Source organism: Seriola aureovittata, chromosome 23 (genome assembly GCF_021018895.1).
Source record: "Seriola aureovittata isolate HTS-2021-v1 ecotype China chromosome 23, ASM2101889v1, whole genome shotgun sequence".
Lineage (NCBI taxonomy): Eukaryota > Metazoa > Chordata > Actinopteri > Carangiformes > Carangidae > Seriola > Seriola aureovittata.
In genome coordinates this window covers 17,522,492-17,533,436 of record NC_079386.1, presented here as the reverse complement: position 1 = coordinate 17,533,436, position 10,945 = coordinate 17,522,492, and the positions used below count along the sequence as shown (strand labels likewise).

The following is a 10,945-nucleotide window of genomic DNA, read 5'->3' as shown; positions in this document are numbered from 1 at the left end:
TAGCTTTGCCAGTGTGGTTCCTTATCACAACTGATCAAGATGGCCAAAAGATTCTCTGTTCAGAGGGCCTTGCAATTGGTTATTGAAGAGAGTGAAGCTTTTGATGATGATGTAGGCCTGGAGGAAGAGGTTTCAGAATGTGAGGATCACATTACTGAAAATTCAGAGTCTGACAGTGACTTAGAAGAAGCGTATGAGATTGAGCATCAGCTAGCTCCAAAACAAAGATGCCATTTAGGGGCCACTGCCCCTTTAGGCAGTATATACCATCTACACCTGCAAAATATGGTATAAAGATCTGGGCTGCCTGTGATGCCACTTCCTCATATGCTTGGAACTTACAAGTCTACACAGGGAAACCTGATGGACCCTCATGTGTTGTATAGGCTGGTATGAAAAGGCAATGTGTTTGGTGTTTTTGAGTTTCAGTAAAGATATATTTGTTTGAACTTCCTCATTTCTCCAGCAGATGTGTTTAATGTTGCCTGAAGGTAAACTGAATGCTGCACTGAACCAAAGCCTGAATAGTGAAGATTGAATTAGCTTTCTTGAGCTGAAACACTGACACTGATATTAAAGTAAAATAAAAGTCCAACATTCTCTCTGCTCTCAGCTTTTAGTCTGAACTGTTTCTTCTGACTGTTCACCAGCTCGTCTGTAACCGTCTGTCTGAACCAATAAAGACTAAACAGTTCACAGAGATGAGGGTCGCCGCAGAGCCAGCTCTTAATTCTTGGCGGCCTGGTCTGACTCACGGGACGTGGGCTGAGGGGACGAGCCTGAAATACAACAACAGCAGAACCATGACGGGTGCAGACAGAACTCTGCTCAGCATTGTGGAGACGATCGAGATCAAAAGTCTCTGACATCAAACCAAAACAATGTAAAACGGGCATGTGAATGAAACTCAGGGGAGGGTTTGTCGATTGATCCAATGATGACTCTTTATAAACACTGTAAGGTGCAAATTACTTTCCCATGATGCACAAATTAATTATTTATCAATCCTATTTATAGCAGCAGGATCCGTGATGGAAAGTGTTTTAGTTACAGCTGCTGGAACAGGAAACGCCACATTCCTCATGTCAAGTCACAGTTCATTTCCTGTGTGACACTCTGAGTATTGATGGTTTGATTATTGATTATAAAACATATAAAACGTATAAAGTTAATATGAGGTTAAATCATTTTACACTGTACATCTAGGTTAAATAAAACTATTATACCAACAACATTCAGTGAATAAACATCAGCTTGTATTTAAGATGAAACATGATCTTTAATAATGAAATATCGTCTGTCGTTATAAAAGAAGTTCAACCGTTTCTTTTTTTTCTCTCGTAAATCAACTCGTCAGCTGCCACTTTCAAACTAGACGATGAAATGAATAAGAAACTTTCTCTTCATTAGAAAAAGCCTCTGGTTCAGTTTCAATCACAAGATGAAACTGTAGGAAATAACAGCCAATAATTAAACAGATCAGATTGTTATCAGGGGTCAGCCCCAGGCATCACTGTGGGGATTTGGAGGATTCTCCTAAAACCACCCTCTTTTGTTTTTGAGTCAGTAGGTAATGATCTTATTTTAATTCACACTAGCAGCACGGCTCTGAGACAGTGTCCGTCTGTCTGTCCATCACTGTGGCTGTAGCTTCCTCCCACCATCACTAGCGTCCAGTATTTACCTGCAAAACTACAGACATCCCATCAGCCTCAGCTGATCTTTGTTCAGCCTCACAGAGCTGCTAACGTGACTGTACTGACACACAGATGGAGACCTCAGTCTGACCCGGTCTGATCACTCCTGCAATGACATCTTCAGTCTCCTGACAGAGAGTTGCTCCTGTTTTTACTCTGGGGGGTTTCTTCTTTGGACTTTCTTCTGTTTCTGTTTTGTTTTACAGATTCAGGATAAATCCCCTGAGTCTTTAGATGCTGTAACTTCATTAAACACCTGTTCATTCGGTAAAATGCAACAGTTTAGTAGAATATAAACCAAAAATGTTAAAAGGCTTTAAAACTAGATTGTAACTCGGGGCCCCTCTAACACAGGGGCCCCAAGATCAAGTATTGATCCAGGTGTTTCCTGAAAGCACGGCTCAGTGATGCTCTTAAATTTGAATATTCTCAGTCCAAAATACTTTCACGTTATATTTAACATTTAAAGTTCTATTGGTCACATATTTTATTATGTGCAGTGAAATATCTAAAGTAAAAGCACTTCATGTCTATTTTGGATATAAGGTCAGACGTAAATCAAATAATATTGTACCACTTAATATACATCACAAATTAATATGTCAAGCTTATAATTAAAATAATCCAAATGTGTATCATAATTTAGGGGACAGATGTGTAATTTTGATCTAATATATATAAATGACAGTGTACAGATAATTTAACTACAGCTGCAATTAACTGTCAATCTTATTCTAAATTAATCTGCTGTTTATTTATTTTTTTGGTTAATTGTTTAGTCCAAAAACTTATTGGACTTTTTTATCAAAATTTCTGCTCCTCACTTTCCCTCTCTGTCTCCTCAACAGGAACATTTGTAGTGAATGTGACACAGAGCTCCTATCAGGCAGAGGAGAACCACAACATCACACTGGAGTGGAGCTTCACAACCAAACCTCACGCTCCACCTGACTTCCTTATTATCTTCTGTGAACTGATCACTGATCTCAGAGAATCAGTCCTGTATCATCTACATGAGGGTGTTGAGGTCCCAGAGTCTCAGGATGAACAGTTTTCAGGACGAGTCCAGTGCGACAAAGACGTCCTCAGAGAAGGACGAATCAGACTTCATGTGTCCAGACTGAGGACTGAGGACTCAGGACTGTACGAGTGTACGGTCCTCACCTCTGATGGGAGGAACTCTGGTAAATGTCGACTCAACGTCTCTGGTGAGTGAATTAGCAGTAAAACAAGACTCTGCTGCCATTCCTTTTACAGTGATGTTAAACAGAGAAAATAGAGAATATTTACTGTAGATTATTATTGTTGTACCACCAGTTTAAAGATTTAATTCAGTCTCTCAATAGAAGCATCGTAGTACTTTTAATGGATCTTTGTGTTTCCGTGGAAACCAGTGATGCACAACAGGACAGAGGTGTTCTCCCTGTCAGTCAGCTGTGGGTAAATGTTTTCACTTCAGATAAATCAACATGTTCATTGTTCTCTTCAGCAGCTGTTGATCAGCCTGAACCTCAGAGACCAACTGAGAGACCAGAACCAGAGAGTCGGGGAAGGATCGGCCTCTACGCTGGACTGGGACTGACAGCAGCAGCAGCAGCAGCTCTACTGGTCAAACTCTGCTGTTCCTCAAGTCCTTGTTTCACTAAATCTCCTGATGAGACAGTAAACCTTTATTCAGAGGTGTAACAGTGACGTTCCTCAGAGAGCAGACGTCTCTCTGTCTCTGCTTCCTGTCACCCTGTTGGTCCATGAGGCTGCTTTTCTCTGCACACCCAGTCTGACCTCTGACCTTTCACCTCTCTCACTATCTCCATGGAAACAGAAAGAGGGGACCTTCGCCTGACTGAGGACCAGTGTCTTGTCATAAATGACATTTTTGCTTGTAAAAAATCTTTTTTTATATGAGAGAAGTTTGTTTCTTCTCTGTGTGAGAGTCTTAATGTTTGAGACTCAGAAATTGAAAATAATTAAGTTGAAATAAATATCAGAGATGCTTTTACCGTTTTGCCTCCCAGGGAGATGATCCAGTACGTAGATGTTTGTTTTTAAACAGGTAAAAGCAACAACAATACAGTAAAAGAAAAAGGTAAAAAGATTTTTTTAAAGGTTTTATTCCTTCCTGTTTATATTTCCACATTTAGTTTCTTATTCTTTTACAGATTTATTCTTTTTTATGACTCTCCTCTGAATCCAAAGCTGAGTTCCTCTGATGAAGCTCTCTCTGTCTCCCCATATATATATATATATATATATATTTTATTTATTTTATTTTATTTTATTTTATTTATAGAGCGCATTTCATGCACAAGGCAGACACAATGCGCTTTACAGCATACAACAAAACAATAAAAAAAAAACAAAAAAAACAATACAAATAGCACAGAGTAGACAAGCGCACACACACACACGCACACACGTTCAATCAAACGCTGTTAAGAGGAGAAAAGTTTTTAACCTATTTTTAAAAAGATTGACTGACGGGGCAGTCTTTACTGCCTCAGGCAAACTGTTCCACCTGCGTGGGGCATAAACAGAAAATGCAGCCTCCCCTTCCTGAGTTTTGGTGCGGGGAATGACTAGTGTACTAGTGTTTGTGGACCTGAGGGATCTTACTGGTGTGTAGGTAATTAGCATGTCTGTTAGGTACTGAGGTGCAAGACCATTTAGTGCTTTATAAACTAACAGGAGGACTTTGAAATCTATTCTTTTTTTGACGGGTAACCAGTGCAGGGTTTTAAGAACGGGTGTGATGTGTTGATATTTTTTTGTACCAGTGAGAATACGTGCTGCTGCATTTTGAATTAATTGTAATTGTCGAATGCTTGTGTTTGCGAGGCCAGTGAATAGGCCATTACAGTAATCTAATTTGCTAGTTATGAATGCATGAATTAATTTTTCAGAGTCAGGTTTTGATAGAAAACTTCTTAACTTAGATATATTTTTTAGGTGGTAGAAAGATGATCTTGTGATGTGGTTAATATGACTCCTGAAGTTTAAATTGCTATCCATGATTATGCCAAGATTTTTTGCAACAGTTTTACTCTCCAGGGAGAGGGACTTGAGGTGTTCAGCCACTCTCAGTCTTTGAGTCTGTGCACCAAAGATTAGTATTTCTGTTTTGTCTTTATTTAACTGCAGGAAGTTTTCAGTCATCCATTTGTTAATGTCACTGATACATTGGGTGAGGGACTGTATGGGAGATAAGTCATCATGGTATAGAGAAATGTAGAGTTGCGAATCGTCTGCATAGTTGTGGTAATTAACATTATGGTTAGTGATGATATGTGAAAGTGGAAGCATATACAGGTTGAACAGTAATGGTCCAAGAATTGACCCCTGGGGAACCCCACATGTGACGTCCTTTTTTTTGGAAGAGAAGTCGCCGATGGAAACATACGACTTCCTGTCATGTAAGTATGAATTGAACCATTTAAGAACAGGACCAGATAAGCCCACCCATTTCTCGAGTCTCTCTAGCAGAATTTTATGGTCAACCGTATCAAAGGCAGCACTGAGATCAAGTAAAACAAGAACGGATATTTTTTTGGAGTCTGTGTTTATATGCAGGTCGTTTATTACTTTAATGAGAGCTGTTTCTGTACTATGGTGGGGACGAAAACCTGATTGATAAATATCTAGGAGGCTATTTGATGTGAGATATTTTTTGAGTTGAATGTAAACAGTTTTTTCAAGTATTTTACTAAGAAATGGCAGATTGGAGATGGGCCGATAGTTGGCTATATCATTTGGATCCAAGTTCTTTTTCTTCAGGAGTGGTTTTATGACGCCTGTTTTAAGTGATGTGGGGAAAATCCCAAACTGAAGAGACCAGTTTACGATTTTTAAAACTTCGGGTGCTAAACAATTGAAGACGGTTTTAAAAAATGTTGTTGGAATAGGATCCAAACAACAGGTGGAGGATCTGAGCTGACCAACAATATTAGAGAGATCTGTAGGATCTAAGCGGTCAAACTGAGACATAAAACAACTGGAGCCCCTGGAGAGAGGATGGAGAGGATCATTTTTTGGTCTGAGGGCACTGATGTTTTCTCTGATTGTGTTAACTTTGCTATCAAAAAATAAAGCAAATTGCTCACATTTTTCTGTAGACACCAAATTTGATGGGATGGTGGATGGTTGATTTATGAGTCTGTCAACAGTGGAGAAAAGTACTTTACTGTTATTGATATTTTCATTTATAATTTTAGAAAAGAAAGACTGTCTAGCTTGTTTAATAGTTTTGTTATATTCATTCAGTTTGTCCTTATAAATCTCATTATGAACCTTAAGTTTTGTTTTTCTCCACTGTCGCTCTGCCTGGCGACACTTTCTTTTAGACTGACTGACCTCTACACTAGTTCTCCATGGAGCTTTTAGTTTTTCTACATAAAAACTAATATATATATATATATATATATATATGAACAGTGAGTCCTGCAGTAGAGACCTGTGTGGTGAAGTGTCAGGTGCAGTGGAGAGTTTCGCTCTGGCGCCATCTTGTGACAGCCATGCTAACAGCTCTGTGAGGCGGTGGTTAAAGCTAAATGCTAACACATAAAAAAAACACTCTTTACTCCAGAACTTTCCTGAGAATCATCACGTTTCAAAGTTTCCTTCTGTATTAAAGTATTTATACGTGTTAACGTGTCTGTTTACCTGCAACAGGTGAGCAGGAGAGGAAACCCAAGAGGAGGATGAAAGTCCAGAGAGAAGTTTAATCCAGGTTCCTTTGTGACCGGACGATAAGAGACTCAGAGACTGAAGGTGAGGAGACTGACGGCACTGTCTGCACGTTCTACGTGATGACGTCGCCCTGCGTGAGTCACGTATCCCATGATAACAGGGTAAACTAAAGTGTTAGCATTTAGCTTTAACCACCACTCATCCACAGCACAGCCTCACAGAGCTGTTAGCATGGCTGTCACAAGATGGCGCCAGAGCTAAACTCTCCACTGCACCTGACACTTCACCACACAGGTCTCTACTGCAGGACTCACTGTCCATATATATATATATATATATATATATATATATATATATGGAGAGAGAGAGAGAGAGCTTCATCAGAGGAACTCAGCTTTGGATTCAGAGGAGAGTCATAAGAAAGAATAAATCTGTAAAAGAGTAAGAAACTAAATGTGGAAATATAAACAGGAAGGAATAAAACCTTTAAAAAAATCTTTTTACCTTTTGCTTTTTCTTTTACTGTATTGTTGTTGCTTTTACCTGTTTAAAAACAAACATCTACGTACTGGATTATCTCCCTGGGAGGCAAAACGGTAAAAGCATCTCTGATATTTATTTCAACTAAATTATTCTCAATTTCTGAGTCTCTGACATTAAGACTCTCACACAGAGAAGAAACAAACTTCTCTCATATAAAAAGAGATTTTTTACAAGCAAAAATGTCATTTATGACAAGACACTGGTCCTCAGTCAGGTGAAGGTGCCCTCTCTGTGTTTCCATGGAGACAGTGAGAGAGGTGAAAGGTCAGAGGTCAGACTGGGTGTGCAGAGAAAAGCAGCCTCATGGACCAACAGGGTGACAGGAAGCAGAGACAGAGAGAAGTCTGCTCTCTGAGGAACGTCACTCTTACACCTCTGAATAAAGGTTTACTGTCTCATCAGGAGATTTAGTGAAACAAGGACTTGAGGAACAGCAGAGTTTGACCAGTAGAGCTGCTGCTGCTGCTGCTGCTGCTGCTGCTGCTGCTGCTGCTGGTCAAAGGAGCACAGGAGATCGGGGGTTCGATTCCCGGTCAGGGATCCAGTGTGGACCCTTGTGGATATATGAACCCTTAAGCAAGGCACCTGGTGCTACTGACCTTCCTCAGGACGAGTGAGAACACAAAGAGCTCGGATGTTGCAGGTTAATAAGCTCTGAGTCAGGTGTTGGTTGAGAAATGAGCCACTGGAACAAAACATAGTTAACCCCAGAGAGAAGCTACATGATGTGAGATATATGGATGATCTGAAACCCAACATCCAGGCTGACAGAGAAACAGCTCCTAGACCAGTGTTCCCACATCCACAACATGCTACGGCAAGAGGAGCCAGGACGACAGGTCAGAGAGGGAGATCATCCTCATCATTCAACAGAGAAGTGAAACTTCTCAGTCGTCCGGATGTGGTTTTAGCAGAGCAGCACACATACAGAGCAATAGTGCAGATTATGCTCAAACTCACCCAAACACACTTTGGTGACAAAACGTCACATCAGACTTCCGTTAAATTAAGTGTGCAGGTTGTTGGGCAGATGTTGTGAAGCAGATTACAGATCAATAAATAATCCATGTGACATCAGGAGGAAAAGCTGCTGTCATGTTTTAATCTTGTACATTAATAACTGGCACATTTACTGCTTGTTTACACATGGCCGGTGACGCACACATCACATGAGATTCAAACCTTTTTTATTTATTCAATTACAGTTTAATTTGAATCTGAATCTCCACCAGCTTTTCATTCTTATGATTTTCTCTTTAAGTTTTTAAAGCTTCACATAACGAAACATATTCAGTGTTTTAACCACAACTGTGGTTTCAGATGCGTCAATGTGGTGAAGACCGCGCGTGCACAAGTGTGTCTGTGGACTGAGGCTTTGATACTTTCACAGTATTGATATAGAAGCTAGAGCTGATCTATAATCACACTACACATGGACACAGACCTTTACACTGGAGGAGCTTTTAATTGTTTTCACTCTGACGTATAAAAGGTTTTATGTCACTTACACAGCAACATGCTCCTCTGTGACTCTTGTTTAGAATATATGTGTCAAAGCTCAACATTAGAGCAACATGTTTCTTCCTCTAATAAAAACTGTTTTTCTCTCACAGGGAGAAGATGATCTGGATCCTCCTGCTCATCAGCCTGACGTCCTCTGTCTGCGGTGAGCAGGGCTGACGCCAATTATTATTTTCATTATCAAAGAATCTGACGATTATTGTCTTGATTAAAAGTTTAGTCCATGAGACGTTAAAAAACAAAACAAAAAACAAAAGCAGTGAAAACGACTTCCCAGAGCGTAAAGTGACGTCCTTAAAATTCTTCTTTTGTTCAACCAACAGTGAAAAACCTTAAAAACATCACAAGCAGAATTTGTTATTGTTGCATTAAAAATGACTGAAACCACAAAGTGATGATCAAAATAGATCAATCGTTAGTATTTAGTTTAAAGCTCTGTATATCTGAGCCCTGGTTCACATAAACACACTGTAATATGTAAAAGGACTTCACACTGTGGCACTTTGAAAGTTTCATTTCAAAACGAGCCATGAACTCTCACTTCCTGATAGTTGGGGGTATTTGATGTGGGGTTGCATAAGATATCTCCGAAAAAATATTAGAAATAAAACAAAACTTCAAGTGATATTAACTTTTTTTATTAGCATTTTTCTAAGTGGCTAAATCATGTTTTTCAGCTGACGTCTAGTCATTTATTTATCTATTTGTTCTGCAGACATGTGGCGAAAAACACTGGTGGATAATTCAAAATGAAACCACTGCAATAATTTCGATGCATCTGATCTCAGACACAGACGCTGGTTTTGTCTCCTACAGATGCAGACGACAGAGCAGCAGCGCAGGAAGAAGTCACATCTCATTATTGGAGCTTAGTTCTAATTGGTTTTGAAGCTGTACTTGGAACAGCTGTGATAATTACAGGTCTAGTATTTCTACTAGACGCAGCTCTTCAAATTATAAGAGTGTGTGTTTCTGCTTTTCTTCGGGCTCTGCAGAACAGTGAACCCAGATCTGCTTTTTATTTCCTTCTTTATTGCTTCTTTGTTATTTTCTATGTCTCTCTTGTTTCCGTTGTTTTGTTTTATTTTGTTTGGCTTTTTAAGACACTGGGTCAGTGAACTCAGCATCTGCGCACTTGCTGTTGAATCAACGTCTTTAGTTTGAGTTTAAACCACCGCAGCAAAAGTTTCAACTGAAGCAAATGCTTCGTGTTGACGGTGCGACATCTACTGAGAATGTAAGAGATGTTTTCTTTATTCTAAGCTTTCCTTTACAGCCATTATCATAAAGGCAATAAGTATTTTATTTTGTTTGTTTAGTTTATTTCTTTCCTTGTTTAGCATTTTTAGTTTTTTCACGTAACTAGTATTTTGTTTTTGCTCATGGATTGGGTAACACTGTGGGCACCTGAGGTTATACAGGTAGGAGGGCAGGCCTCGGACCAGAATGCACCTGGGTGGGCCTATGGATTTTTAACCAGAGCAAGAGAGGCATGAAGGAAACAGTGTCTCTTTGTTCTTTGTTTGTTTTTGACAAATAAACCAGAAGAAACGCAGAAGCTTGGCATGAACAACGCACTTCTTTTGCCTGCTACACCACATGCCCATGATGCATCACTGGCCCTTTGATTCCAGGTTTGATTTTGTATTATGTGTTTTTTGGTAACTACAATATCTGTAAAGTCAGTTTCAGTACGTGTGTTTTAAAGGGATAGTTGGGGTTTGATAATGTTGGGTAGGTGATGTACTGACTATATATGACAACATCACACAACGTCAAAACACCCGAACTGTCCCTTTAACTGAAATGTGAACAAGGTGAAGTCAAAGTGCAATTTGTTTTTAAATCTTTGCCTTTGAGAACAATCTGTCACAGGATCACACAAAAACCCCATCGTATATTTCAAACAATTTATAACTCAAATACCAACATAATAATTAACTAATTAATTAGTCAATTGTAATTAATTACAATTAACTGTCACATCAAACTGATATTTCTTAAACACTCATGCACATGTTCACTGTTTATGAGGTAACGATTAATTGCTAGCTCGTTTGGGGTTATAGGTGTAGGTCAGGACACAGGAATGATGACAGGATATCACTTCTTTGCTGGCAGATCTGATGACTGCGGTGATTTATTGATCACTCAGTGTTGTCACAGTTCTGAAATAATAATAAATCATATTATACATCATCTTAATAATGATCTAATTTTCACATAAACAGAAAAATATACACAATTCTCTCCTGTACATACACAGCTATAATACTAACACAAACCAACCCACAGTAATATATTTAACCATAATACCGAGTTAGCCGGTCCAATAGCACCCTCTACTGGTTAAGACAAATATAGAATAAACACTCACACGGCGCTAAGCAATTAACCACCTGAACTGCTCTGATGATACATACTGTTAACTAACAGTACACCAGCTGCCCAAAGCAACACAAGTTACCTTAGACTCCTGCACAGGACTAAACAAGACAGAC

General features: G+C 39.2%; 1 protein-coding gene across 1 annotated transcript; it reads left to right on the top strand.

Annotated features, from left to right (window-relative positions):
• Positions 1-39: 39 nt before the first annotated feature.
• On the top strand, positions 40-3,454 carry LOC130164905 (uncharacterized). Its single transcript, XM_056369902.1, has 3 exons — positions 40-139; positions 2,408-2,905; positions 3,187-3,454. Exons 1-3 carry the CDS (start codon positions 40-42, stop codon positions 3,381-3,383), a joined length of 795 nt encoding a protein of 264 aa, XP_056225877.1. The 3' UTR covers positions 3,384-3,454.
• Positions 3,455-10,945: the final 7,491 nt, after the last annotated feature.

Coding starts and splice junctions, on each gene's coding strand:
- LOC130164905 (XM_056369902.1), top strand. CDS start 40: ATGGCCAAAAGATTCTCTGTTCAGAGGGCCTTGCAATTGGTTATTGAA. Junction 140..2,407: donor GGAGGAAGAGGTTTCAGAAT/GTGAGGATCACA, acceptor ATTTAACTACAG/CTGCAATTAACTGTCAATCT. Junction 2,906..3,186: donor ATGTCGACTCAACGTCTCTG/GTGAGTGAATTA, acceptor TGTTCTCTTCAG/CAGCTGTTGATCAGCCTGAA.